The 13,793-nt window shown below is 53.3% G+C and overlaps 2 protein-coding genes across 3 annotated transcripts in view; both read left to right on the plus strand.

The window, feature by feature from the left end:
* Positions 1 to 1,188: 1,188 nt before the first annotated feature.
* Positions 1,189 to 11,446, plus strand: LOC102523366 (complement C1q and tumor necrosis factor-related protein 9). 2 transcript variants are annotated; one of them, XM_006176548.3, is made up of 4 exons: positions 1,189 to 1,661; positions 5,609 to 5,795; positions 8,825 to 8,887; positions 10,178 to 11,446. In XM_006176548.3, exons 2-4 carry the CDS (start codon positions 5,630 to 5,632, stop codon positions 10,948 to 10,950), a joined length of 1,002 nt encoding a protein of 333 aa, XP_006176610.2. In that variant the 5' UTR covers positions 1,189 to 1,661; positions 5,609 to 5,629; the 3' UTR covers positions 10,951 to 11,446. The 2 variants fall into 2 exon arrangements, with proteins under 2 accessions (XP_006176610.2, XP_032352339.1); XM_032496448.1 differs by lacking the exons at positions 1,189 to 1,661; positions 5,609 to 5,795; positions 8,825 to 8,887 and adding an exon at positions 8,894 to 9,179.
* A 401-nt stretch (positions 11,447 to 11,847) lies between these two features.
* The window catches only part of MIPEP (mitochondrial intermediate peptidase), an 87,039-nt gene continuing 85,093 nt past the window's right edge, over positions 11,848 to 13,793 (plus strand). Inside the window, exon 1 of the mRNA XM_032496441.1 lies at positions 11,848 to 12,695. The gene's annotated coding sequence lies outside the window, so the exon portion shown is untranslated. The remainder of the gene's footprint in view (positions 12,696 to 13,793) is intronic.

The raw sequence follows: 13,793 nt of genomic DNA on the forward strand, positions 1-13,793 counted from the left end.
CTTCCAGGGACACGCCCGCCCACCAGACCCGGGAGATGCTCGCATGTGTTCAGGAGGGACACGCACACGGTGTCACTAAAAGGCCAGTGTGCAGCATGGGAGCATGGACAAGTTAGGAAGGACTCAGGGACGGGGAATTCTTGGTGAGCTGGGGCAGGGCCCCAGCAGGACCCCCAGGCGAGCCCCGCGCAGCCCCACGTGTGCTGCTGGGATCCAGGTGCGCTGGGACTCAGAGACCCCCAAGTGATGGAAGGGCCAGGCCGGGGCTCTGGGCTCCACTAGGCTGAGTCTCCAGAGGTGGGGAGCTCACTCTAGGGCCAGAGAAGGGGCAGAGTTAAAGCCAGAGGCCGGGGGACACCTGGGGAGACGGAATCCAGTGGAGAGACTGGGAAAGGGGGGGAGGCAGCTGTGAAGACACGGGTCCTGTGCCACCAGGGTTTTGGGGAGACGGCGGCCACCCCGTTCTGCGTCGGGGTGCTGGGTGCTGGTGCTGGCGTCAGATGCAGGGAAGAATGGCGTGGAGGATGGGTTTGTGGCTGCCTGGTCCCCCCCCGGGTTCGGGGGGAGTGAAACCCAGTGGGAAGCTCAGGGCTGGGATGCAGCCTGGGAGAGGCCTCTGCCTGCAGCTGGTTACGCCCTGGGAGGGCTGAGTGAGGGTGGGCAGCTGGGGGAGAGGAGGCCCGGGGACCCCAGCCCGGGGGGGGGGGGAGACAGGAATAGGAAGGGGAGAGGAGAGCTTCCTCTGGGTCCCCCGCTGCCGACACGCCCACCCCTCAGAAAGGACCCGGGTGTCCAAGCAGGGCTAGGGGTCAGGAGGGGAGGCCTGCCGGTGGCCTGCGACGCTGGTGTTGGTTTGCCTGCTGTCCAGAGGGGGAAACTGAGGCACAGTGAGGGTGGCGTGCCTGCCCTGCACCCACTCCCCGTGGGGCCTCTGTGGCCTGGCTCAGCCCTCAGATCCCCCGTTCCCCCGCTGCTGCCTGCACATTAGAGACCAGCCTTCGTGGGCCCTGACGGGAAGGGGCAGGCGTGGTCACCTGGGACCGAGGAGACAGTTTCGCCGTGTTTTTCTTAGTGCAGGACACGGGTGTGTGTGTGTGTGTGTGTGTGTGTGTGTGTGTGTGTGTGTGTCTGGGAGGAGAACAGGCGTGTTCTCTTAGGTACATGAAGGCTGTCCCTAAGGAGCCGCAGAGGTCCACCTAAGGGACAGCAGTTCTGAGGGTCCGGGAATCCCACGAGGCCGGGCAGCGTCGTCTTCGGTTGGGTCCTGTTGGCTCATAAGTGGCCCAAGGTCGGCTCGGGGGCCACGGAGAGGAACGAAGGCACACAGCACTTTAAGGGAAGACACCTGCCGCGGGGCCGCCGCCCTCCAGATGCACCTGGAAGCCAGCAGGGCCCTCGCTCCATCAGAAAGGACGTTAAGAGGGAGCTCGGTGTGCGGGACCCAGTGGCGCCGCTGGAAGCCGCTCCCTGGCTCGAGGGCTGCCTCAGTGTTTTAAGTTCTTCCGAGACGTCTTGTCCCTTCCTTGTTCCCTCCCCTTCCTGCTGTTCTGCAGAGACGGCCACTTGGGAATTGCACGGCAGGAAGGCGTGATTTCATTTGGTTTGTTCCTGGCTTCTGGTTTGCATCGCACCTGGGTGCCGCCTGCCGCCCTGGGGTTCAGGTAAGTGCATGGAGAAGCAATTTCTTTAAATTTGATTTAGGGCCTCAGAATCCTAAATCAGCTCTTATGTTAGTGGGGTGTGATAAACCTGCCTAATTATTTGCAAAGTAGGCCATGTAAGCAGGTGTTGAAGTTCTTCTGCCAGAACTCTGCCAGCTGGCCGGAAACGGAGGAAACCACAGAATGAGTCAATTTAGCAGACCTTTCTGGAGAGCTTTCTAGAGAAGCTCATGGATTATTTGGCACAAATTTTAATGTGCACATTTTTATATTTATGGCAATACTAACTTACCCAGTGTCCTTTATTTTTTTTTTTTTTTTACTTTTTAATTTTGATTTTGGTTGCGGGGAGATGACTAGGTCAATTTATTTATTTACTTGTGTTAACAGAGGTACTGGTGGTGGAACCCGGGACCTCGTGCCTGCTAAGCACACGCTCTGCCACTGAGATCTACCTGCTCGGTGTAGTTTGAAAACAAGGTCTTCAACGTATGTTGAAGAAGAAATACGTAGTATGTGCAAAGTCTGGAGCATGTGGACGATAATGTATTCAATGAAGGCAGTTTAGAGATTTCGATTCTTGGACCGCCACGTCCAGGAAGGATGCCAGGATTCACACATCCCTTGCATTTTATGCAACCTCTAGAGGCTAGAGGTTTGGAGACCCAGTAAAAATTGCTCAGCTGGGTTCTGGCAGGTCTTTTTTAATCTTCATATTTAGGGAAGTAAGAATCTTGAAGAGCGGAAACTTAAAGTCAACCTTGGCTGCGAATTAGGGACATCGTGTCCTTGGAGGAAATTACTCAGGAGGGACACTGAGTAACTTTTTACCAAGAAAGTCAGTAGTCAAGGAGAAGACAGGGCGGGGGGGTGGGGCGCATAGGAGAAACGACACAGAAGTAAGATGTAAACTAAGTCACAGCCTATTTTATTTGCATCTGAAAAAGTCATTCCAAAGCCATTAGCAGCTCCTCCTTGTCCCCAGACGTCTCCGTTTGTCAGTTTATGAGGTCACAGCGGCCTCCCAGGGCCCCTCGCTCCCCCACCACGAGCCCCTCATTCAGCAGAAGGACCGAGTCTGTCCTCTCTGTGTTGACACCGACTGGACGGGGCCAAGTGGTGCCCGCGGTCGGGCTGTTAACGCAGCACCAAGGGGGGTTTACACCAGTGAGTCCGCCGCGACTCCGCCTGCTGGGTGAAGTGGCCGCAGACTCAGACCTTCCTCCCTTCAGAGGAGTCCCCACGCCTTGGACAGCAGAAGCCCTGCGTTAGTCAGGACACAGGCTTCCCTGCGTGGAAGAGACCCCGAGTAACAGGCTTGGGCAAGGGAGCAGTCCGTATGTTTCTCTCTGACGTCAGGAACGGGAAAGGGCAGACCTGGGCTGTGCCGTCACTGGGGACCAGGACTTCTCTGTCCCCAGAGTGCTGCCTGCCTTCGCGGGGCCCGAGAAGACTCAGTCACCAGGGAGGGCACACCCTGCCTGCTAGGTCACGGTCCAAAAGTTGCACGTGTCCTTGGCTACAGTCTAGTGTCGGGGTCATGTCTGCGCTGCTGGGGGGGCTGGAAAAGTGAGTCTGTCGTGGGCGGCCACGGGCCAGAGAAAGTTTCCATTACTGTCGAGGAAGGTGAGACGGGACGTTGGAGAGACTGGCAGCCCTCACCCGAAGCATTGAGAAGGGTTAATACCCAGGCCCCCCGCAGGATTTCATGTGTGTAATGTGTGTATGTATGTATTCAGCCACTCAACAACTGTTGGAGATGTGCTGAAAATAAAGTAGGAAGATGCAGCTGGAGACAGCAGCCAGCTGTCACCTAGGTTGGTGTCTCACAAGTTATGGCTGTGGTTGGTCCGGGTGTGGTGCGGGGAACTGGCGGGAGGGCAGTGGTCCGGGGGAGAGGACAGGAAGGAGGGAAAGATGCGAGACGGCCGGGGGCCTAGCCCTGGTGCATCCTGCAGGAACAGGAGCTAAACGATGAGCCTGTGAACTGCGGTTGGACCCCAGAAACTGAGGAGCCAGCCCCAGGCTTTGTCGATTTTTGTTTTGACAAATAGCACATTAATCTAACGTCTACTGTAATCCTCGTGCAAAGCCTCGCGCCCGTCTCCCAGGACCATTTTCTTTAGAGATGCTGCTCGGCTCCTCCCATCGCTGACTTCCAGCACAGTGTGTTCAGAGCCTAGGAAGGAATCAGGTGGAGGTCTGCTTTTATCTTAGGTCTTCTCCGGCCGGAGAGCAAACTGGAGTTGATCCCAACGTGACACCTTTCTGATCTCCTGATCTGTTTTATTACTGGGATAAGTGTAACGCACTTTGTGAGAAAATTAAGAAGGAACAACGTGCACCCCTCCAGAGGGTGGTCTGGGCAATCTAGACTTCACCACCGGTCACTTCTGAGTTAAACACAAGAGGAAGGTGGAGATTATTTATGGAATTTGGCTCTAAGAAAACTCAGCACCGTTTCCTGAAATGGCGTAAGTTTGTGACTTCAAAAGGAAACACCTGCATTTCTTTTTTGAAAAATATTTTTACTGTCATCAAATTGGACCCTGAGGCGTGTAGAGGCTCCATAAGACGGCGCTGTAAGCCTGTGGACGACAGTCTAGCTGGTTTTTTAAAATACTTACATTCGGAAATATTTTTATAGACGCTGTAAAAAAGCATTTTTAAAAAAGAAAAGCTCCCTAGCCGTAACCCCACCGTTGTGAAACCACCACGTTCCTCCGGCATGTTTGCTTCCAGTTCGTGTTACAATGCACACAGGCAGCCATGGCTTTATTGCTCTGCATTGAGAGCGCATTTTTTTCACGAATTACAGGTTTGTGGCCACCCTGCATCGAACATTGTCTCACGTCATGTCTCTGTGTCTCATTTCTATAATTCTAGTAATATTTCAAGCATTGTCATTACTAGGACTTTTGCGACGGTGACCTGTGAGCAGTGGCCTTTGATGTTACTCCTGCGACCCGCTGAAGGCTCAGATGATGGTCAGCGGTTTTTAGCATAGAATTTTTAAATTAATGTATGAACACTGCTTTTAAACACGATGCTAGCGCGCATGAGCAGAGTATAGTGTAGTGTGAACGTAGCTTCTCTGCACACAGGAGGCCAAGAAGTCTGTGTGGCTCCACCTTTGTGAGGTTCACCTCACTGCGGTGCTCTGGAACCGACCTTTCTGCTTTCTGTCTCTGAACTTTTCTCTGTGAACCTCATATAAGTGAAATTATACACTATTTGTCCTTTTGTGAGTGGCTTAGCTCACTAAGTTTCATCCATGTTGTAGCAGGTGTCCGAATTTCCTTCTTTTTTAAGGCTGAATCTTACCCATTGTGTGGACGGACCACATTTGTTTACCCACTCGTGTCAGTGGACACGTGGGCGCTCTCCGCCTTTTGGCGACTGTGGGTCATGCTGCCGTGGACGTGGTGTAGAAACACCTGCAGGAATCCCTGCTCTCAGTTCTTTCGCGTGTATACCCAGCAGTGGGGTTGCTGGATCAAACGCTAATTCTACGTTTGCCTTACTATTTAAAACGTGCTTTCATGCACACTGTGATCCAATTTGGTTTTTATAGCAGCCCCGTGAGGTAAGCATTCATCTCTTCTCTGGCTCCAAAAAGTGGTCTGCCCAAAGTGACAAGGTCAGCTGAAGGATATTTGCCCAAAGTGACATGGTCAGTGGGGGTTTCCTGACTTGGAAGTGAGCTCTCTCCTTGATCACTGACTCACCAACAAGAGTTGCCCCAGTCACAGGAGTCCTTCCAAGGACAACGTCCTTCGATTATAAGCAGCTGGGTCTGCTACCAGCTCCCACCCTGACTCACCCTGACCCTTCTGTCCAGGTCCAGCCAGGGTGGGGGGGTCCAGGTTCCTCCACAGAGAGCAGAAGCTGTGTCCGAGGTCCTGGCGATGAAAGTTTCTCCCTGTGTCTGTGTTTCCCTCTTTCAGTCCCGCTCTACTGTCTGAACTATGAGGATCTGGTGCCTCCTGCTTGTCTCCGGAGTCTGGGCAGGGGTTGGGAACTCACAGGACACCTGCCGGCAGGGCCACCCTGGCGTCCCAGGGAACCCTGGTCACAATGGATTGCCTGGAAGGGATGGACGAGATGGAGCGAAGGGTGACAAGGGGGATTCAGGTACCCATGACCTGCACCTACACCTGCCCTTGGTTCATCTGCCTTCCTTTTACCTCATTCATTCATTCCTTCATCCACCCATCGCCTGTGTGCTCAGTGCCTGTCTGCTTACCTCTCTCCCTCCCTCCCTCCCTCCATTGCCCAGAAAACACTACAGAGAGCCTGCTCCAGCCAGATGCAGGCTGGGCGTGGGGTCCAGTGCAGCACGAGCCATCAGGACCCCCATCCCCATGGGCTTTGCCATTCAGTGGGGCTACCTGTTTGCCCAGCATCATTTCCAATATTACTGGGTTGTTTTCAGGAGCATGTGATGTCATAGATCTTTCTGCCTCAGGCATCAGGTACGAGGGACCTTTGGCACTGAGGTCTGGAAAGACGTCCGATGGCTGGGTCTTTGGCAGAGCGCCCCCAGAGCGATGAGGTCTCGCCATGAGGCAGGTGGCATGGAAATCAGAGACTGAGAGGTGACCTGGAGCCACACAGCCACTACTCAGGTGCCTGAGTCATGTGCCAGGACCCGCCCCGGGGTCTGGGGACTCGGGGACTGAATCCATTGCTGGGAAGGACAGTTGCAAAAGCCAGGATGTGGGAGTGGTTTCCATAATAACAACTGGCAGCTTAGTTTTGAATGGGGTTCTTGAGCCCCGGTCTGACCATAGGGTCACACACCTAAGCATAAACAGTGACCTCTCTGGGTGCAGGAAGCAAATCTCAAAACTTCTATTGACATTTTTAAAAGATAAATTTTAAAAGAGGAACAAAATTGAGCTTTGAAGATGTTTACTGTGCGAATTGGTGTGAATGGCTTCATTGGGTCCACCTGTAGACGGACACGTGTGCCGTGGAGGAGTGGGAGCCTGCAGCGCGAGCAGGCTGGCCGGAACCCCACCACGTTCGCTGACCTTCAGGAATAGTGTTTTGCAAAAGGTGTGCCTGGACCAGGGGGTTTTCAGATTTGCTGTTGAACTATCACAGATGGGTGCCTAAAATCCTCCTGCAAAAACCTGAGAGCTGCGGGCAGATTGGACGCCAGCAGTAAACAACCGTATGAGAGCAGAACGCGCGTTAGGAGGGAAAACAAGGATGAAGGACAGACTCTCAAGGTGTTCCTGCCCAACCTAGAAATTACTACAGCTGTGGGCAGGCGAATTTGCACTTGTATTCACTGAAATGCCCTTGTCCTGACTGCCGATGCGCCGTGGGGGTCAGGGCTCAAAGAAGCACCACAGTTGGGCGTTTCAGGGCTCGTGCGGAGCCTGAACACAGTGTCATTTTCTTCTCGGCGATGGTCACGCTGTATAAAAGCTTCACCAAACCTGATGATAAATACTCAGAAGCCTCTTTTGATAGTCCTTGGGTCTTCTGGAGGGGGATTTGGTTTATTTGCTTATTTATGTTACAGGATGTGCTGGAGATTCAACCCAGGACCTCATACATGCTAAGCACACGCTCTCCCACTGAGCTGTACCCTCCCCCCCCATTTGGGGGGATTTTAATTAAAAAAAAATTATTAAATATTTTATACACACAAAAGATGATAGATAAATGGATAGAGAGAGAAATAAAGAAGACAAACGCTCATATATCCAACACCAAATTTCCCTACTTCTCCTCTACTGAGTCTGCCCTGCTCCTCTGTAGTGGCTACCCGCTCGAGTTGTATGAATTTTCTTGGAGCACATACGTTATCTATACGTTACACACAACATACATGTTTCTTAGAAAGATATTCAATTGCATTTCCCACGCTCAAAATTAACTTCTTTGTTTTCAGATGTTTTGTGTGCATGGTTTATGACGAACACGTGTTTAGAACAGTGCCTGAAGGTGACTTATGCGTTCTAATTAGGGGACATGTTCACTCTTTGTCCCTGGAAGTGCGTAATCAGGAGAGTCTGGAGGCCACGTTCAGAGGCGGGCAGAGCTGGGAGAACTAAGCAGGGAGACTGAAAGAAGGAAGGAGAGGGAGACACATCCTTCGGGAGCAGTGGTGGCTGGAGCGAGAGGGAGCACGAGGGGTCAGCGACCCCAGGGCCCCGGGGCCTCGGGCTCCCGCCCCGCCTGCAGTCAGCACTGTGCCAGGACCTGGAAAGGGCTGCGTCCCCCCCGTCCCTAGCAGCCGCCCGTCGGCGGGGCTGACGTTCACGGCCTGCTGTTTGGTGGCCACCAGGGCCCAGGTGAACTGTGGCCTCCTGAGCTCTGTCACCTCGCCTGGAGCCATTTCTGTCCTGAGGACATAACACGGGAAGCTGGTGCCCGGGGCAGCCTGTTCTGAGCATCAGGACCCCTGTGTAGTCAGCAAAACTTCACGGCCTGGTGTCCAGTGGGTCACAGACACCTTGACCACCACCCTCGGGAGCCAGAGAGATCCTTCCGGAACCCACCCTTCCATCCCAAATAGCGTCGTGTAACCAAGGTCATGTGTACATTCACAGGAGGCTAGTAGGCCTCCCACTCTGCTCCCCACAGAGTGGCAGAAAGGAGAGGTGAGGAAGCTGCCCCGTGTCCCCACGCTCAGTCACTCCCGAGCCCCCGTCACACGAGAAACACGCAGTCGTGACGATGCGCACACCCTCTTCTCGGCCTGCCTTCCTGGAGCTGGGTGCTTGGAGCGCCCACCGGCCCGCTTTACAACCCGCTTCTCTGCACTCTCAGCGCCTGCTGCCCGCCCCCACCTGCCCCCACCTGCCCCACCTGCCCCACCTGCCCCCCACCTGCCCCCACCTGCCCCACCTGTCCCCACCTGCCCCCCACCTGCCCCCACCTCCCCCACCTGTCCCCACCTGCCCCACCTGCCCCCACCTGTCCCCACCTGCCCCCACCTGCCCCACCTGCCCCCACCTGTCCCCACCTGTCCCCACCTGCCCCCACCTGTCCCCACCTGCATGCGAGTCCGGCTGGGGCTCCCCGGACTCCCCACCCTCTGTCACTGGGACCCATGAGAAACTGAAACTGGAATTTTTGTTTGTTTGTTTTTTGTTCATTAAACAATGCAGTTTTAACTCTCCTGTTTTCCCACCTTCCACCAGGCGAACCAGGACATCCAGGTGGTCCAGGGAAGGACGGGATGGCCGGAGAGAAAGGGGAACCAGGTCAGAGATGGCTCTCCACTCTGCTGCACTCTCCTCTGAGCTGTCAGTGTGTTCATGAAGATTATTACGTGTTTACCAAGGTCCAGTCCCTTACGAGGTTCTGAGGATGACCCAGTGATGAAGGCCACCCAGTGTTTGCTCTGCAGCTGCTCCGGATTCGGTGCAGAGATGGGCAGACTTTCCGTGAAGGGCCAGACAGTAAATATTTTCAGCTTTGTGGGCCACTTGGTCTCAGTCACAACTACTCAGCTCTGCCGTCGTAGGAAAAGCCGCGTGGACAATGCGTTAGGAGGTGGGGCTGTGTTCCAGTGAAGCCTGAGTTTTATATAATTGTCACCGATGGTGGGACATTCTTTGTGACTGCTTAAAAATGTAAACCATTCTTAGCTTGCAGGCCATACAAAAATAGGTGGAGGCAGGATGTGGCCTGTGCACCATGGTTTACTGAAGCCTGATTTAGCCGCTGGGCCCCGAGGGGGCCACTGGGCCCTGACCCAGCCTTGCAGGAGAAGGTGGCCCTTGAGCTGGCACTGGAGGGCAGGGAGGACGCTGGCCGTTGTCACTGGTGGGGAGGGAGCATGGTCGTCGTGGCAAAGACGGATAATGTTCACGCGTGCCAGGTTGTGCTAAGTGCCTTCCGCGTACTGACTCACTCACTACCACAGCCTCTAAAGGAGGCAGTTCATCACCCTAGCTTCATGGGGCGGAGACGGTTTAGGTGGGCGTGTGCGTGTGCGTGAGCGGTGGAGACAGGGCTGGGTCCCGGCGCCTCCCTCCCGGGTCCGGGCTCGTCGCCGCGGCTCTCCCGTCGGGGCGCGGGGGGTGGGAGGCCCTGGGGGACACGCAGAAGCAGGACGGGGCAATGTGCTGGCACAATGGACGGGCTGGTGGCCGGTAGCGAGCGAGGTGCACCATCCGAGTCTGGGAGTCTGTGTTCAGTTCCGGGAGGAGCTTCTCAGGGGCCACCGCATCCTTAGGGCTGCGCTGCAGGTACTGAAGCGCCCGAGTCATTCTGCCGTCCCCTCCTCCAAAGATGTGTCCTTTCAGGATGGGCACCACTGGCGGTCAGACTCAGACGCCAGGACCTGTCATTTCTCACGTGAGTCCCAATGCCGACTGAGGGGATCCGAGTCCAAGCATGGTTTGTGTGCAAGTTAGGAGTCAACTTTCCAACCCTGCGCTCATGCTGAACCTGCGCGTGGCTTTATCTCGTTTGTAGGCTTGAAAACAGGAAAAACAAGGTTGCTTTCACACAGCATCCCTTCCTCTGTTCTTTCTTGTCTTACTTAGGGGCAGATGGAAACGTTGAAGCAAAGGGCATGAAAGGCGATCAGGGCGCCAGAGGACCCCCAGGAAAACACGGGCCAAAGGGACTCGTGGGCCCCGTGGGAGAGAAAGGCCTAAGAGGAGACGCGGGCCCCCCAGGGCAGAAGGGGGAGAAGGGTGATGTGGGGCCCCTTGGTCCAGACGGGCCAAAGGGCAGCACTGGGCCTTCGGGCCCAGCGGGCTTACCCGGCTCCATGGGCCCCGTGGGCAAGCCTGGTCCCAAGGGAGACCCTGGACCCCTGGGGCCCCAGGGTGAGCCAGGGGTCCGGGGAGTGAGAGGCTGGAAAGGGGACCGAGGAGAAAAAGGGAAAATTGGTGAGACTCCAGTCCTGCCCAAAAGCGCCTTCACCGTGGGGCTCACGGTACTGAGCAAGTTCCCGCCGTCGGGTGTCCCCATCAGATTCGACAGGATCCTGTACAATGAGTTCAACCACTACGACGTGGCCACGGGGAAATTCACCTGCCACATCGCCGGGGCCTATTACTTCACCTACCACGTCACAGTCTTCTCCAGGAACGTCCAGGTGTCCCTGGTCAAAAACGGGGTAAAAATGCTGCACACCAAGGACGGGTACATGAGCTCTGAGGACCAGGCGTCCGGCGGCCTCGTCCTGCAGCTGAAGCTTGGGGACGAGGTGTGGCTGCAGGTGACGGGCGGGGAGAGGTTCAACGGCCTGTTCGCGGACGAGGATGATGACACAACCTTCACAGGGTTCCTCCTGTTCAGCAGCTCGTGACCGGGAGCGGATGGCAATCTGCCTCCCCAGCCCCCCGACCAGTTGTTTGATGATCTTACTACATTAACTGTATCACTACTGTCCTAACCATGAAAAGGTGAAAGCTGGAAAGTTACCCCTAAAACTGATCCTACGTAACTCGCTATCATTCCCAGAGCAAATTTAAAAACTCCTGTCCTGTCTATTACAATTCATTTAATATTTTTCCTCATTCCCGTTCTTTGAAGAATCCTTTGCACATCCCGGTGGAAGGAGTGTTTTAATATCACTTTGGTGCTTGAAGGAGCTGTGGGATGATTTCTGTCTCAGCTGAACTCCAGAGGGTATTACAGGGGAAGAAAAGGAAGCGTATTCCTCATCACCAACTGAGAAGTTTCAGGCTGGTGGCAGTGACACATCCCAGGAAGCTGTGGGATCCTCTGCCCGTTGTCTGCCTTGGGTTTTAATCGCCATTCAACTCAACTCAGTTATTTAATAAACTGTTTGCCAGACTTGACTCTGTTAGTTTCCTGGGACAGTCAGCCCTCTGAAGCCACAGTTCCTTATCCACACATTCAACCAATCACGGGTGGAAAATATTTGTAAAAAAAATTCAGAAATTTCCAAAAAGCAAAACTTGAATTTGCCAACCTGGAAACTATTCACATAGCACTGACATTGCATTAGGTATTATGAGTAATCTAGAGACGATTTTAAACATATGGAGGATGTATGCAGGTCATATGCAAATAATACACCATTGTGCATAACAGACTAGAGCATCCATGGATTTTGGTATCCGTGGGGGGATCCTGGGACTAATCCCCCACAGATACTATGGGATGATTGCACGAAAAACAGGGCAGGGGAGGCTTATGGGGACACTTGAAACAACAGAAATGTATTGTGTCACAGTTGTGGAGGTTAGAAGTCAAAAATCAAGGGGTCAGCAGGGCCGTGCTCCCTCCAAAGCCTTGAGGGCAGGACCCTTCCTTGCTGCTTCCTCCTTCGGGGAGTCCCGAGCATCCTTGGCTTGTGGCAGCATCACTCCAGGCTCTGCCTCTTCAGGTGGCCAGCCTCCCTGTTCTACCAGTGTAGAGGCTTCCCTCCTCTTAAGGTCACCAGTCAATGGGATTGGGGCCCACCCTAATCCAGTATGTCCTCATCTTAACCTGGCGACATCTCCAAAGACTATTTCCAAACAAGGTCTCATTCACAGATACTACAGGTGAGGAATTCACCTATCCTTTTGGGAGACACAATTTAACTCACAACAGTCTGCCTTCTGGTTCCCCAAATTCATGTCCTTCCCCCATGCAAAATACATTCCGCCATCTTGAGATCCCCAAAAGTCTTAATTTCAGCATCAACTCTAAGTCCAAAAATCTCACCCGAATATCATCAACCCCATCATCTGGATCATTCAGGTCAGTTACAGGTGAGACCTACTGTGCGAATCATCCAGGGGGAACATTCTCCTCCAGCTGTGAGCTTGTGGAGCCAGACAAGAAGTTGTCTGCTTCCAAGTACGATGGTGGGATGAGCACGGGACAGACGGTCCCAATCCAAGAGGGAGCAACAGGAAGGAAAAACAAAGGATCCCGGGTTCCAAACAAGCCCAAACCCAGCAGGGCAAATTCCATTTGATTTCTTGTGCTGTTTACCTTCCAAATCTTTTTTAAGTGAGTTACGCCAGAGAAAAAGTGGCAGAGCACAGAGACCAGAGTTCCAGTCGGCAGCACAAGGCGGGATACAGATGCTAAGAGGTGGGTGAAAGGGATGCGACCCCTCAGGCCACACTGGAGGGAACTTTCTTGTTCAGACAGGTACCATTCACTTCCCTTTCTTCCAGTGAAAGTGTCCCAATGTCCACTCTCAGGCCCAGTCTTTCAGGTAGTGTAGACACTACAGGCTGGGGTGCATACGGGGTTCAGTCCTAGCAAATCAGAATAGTATCTCCTGTCCACGGTGACTACTTCAAGATGGTGCCCCAACCAGTTAGAGCCAATGAGATGCAGTTGGCGGCACCAGTTTACATCCCCACTGGCAGTATCGGGGGGGTTCCCTTTTCTCCACACCGTCCCCAGCATTTGTTATTGCAGACTTTTTAATGATGGTCATTCTGACCGGCGTGAGGTGGTACTTCATTGTAGTTTTTATTTGCATGGAAATATACATAAATAATTTGTTTACAGGTGTTTGATTGGCCTTCCTTAATTAATGTTTCTTCTAGACTAGAGCCAGGGCTGGGGTGAAGCAAATGAGCCTCCCCAGGTCCCACGCTTGCCTTGGTGCCCGACTTTGGCCAGCAACAGACTGATCAGTTTATTTATTGAGCCAGAGTGTCCTTACCCTTGGCTTTTTTTGCTCCTGTATACTTTACTTTTATTTATTGAAGTACAGTCAGTTACAATGTGTCAATTTCTGGTGTACAGCACCCCATCTCAGAAATCCATATCCACACATACATTCGTTTTCATATGTTTTCATTATAGGTGACTAGAGATACTGAATATAGTTCCCTGTGCTCTGCAGAAGAAATTTGTGTTTTTATTCTTTGGCTTTTTTGAATTGTAATTAGCCAAGCTGCTTTTCCTCAGTGCAGAGCCTGGCTTTGTTATGAAAAAGAGAAACGCCTGTGCTAACCCTCGTCTACTTAGGATCACAACCTCACAGGTGTGGTTTCATAGGTTTTTACGGGGAAAAGTACAATTTATGACCAGACATAGGATTCAAACTTTTATAAAATTCTTTTTTTGTGGGGTGAATATAGAAGATAAGATGTAAAATGTGTTTTAAAGTGCTTGGAAAGGACAAAGCTGACTGGCAGAGGTGCAGGGGGTGGCGTGCGACGATCTCCCACG

The sequence above is a fragment of the Camelus ferus genome, chromosome 14, assembly GCF_009834535.1.
Source record: "Camelus ferus isolate YT-003-E chromosome 14, BCGSAC_Cfer_1.0, whole genome shotgun sequence".
NCBI lineage: Eukaryota > Metazoa > Chordata > Mammalia > Artiodactyla > Camelidae > Camelus > Camelus ferus.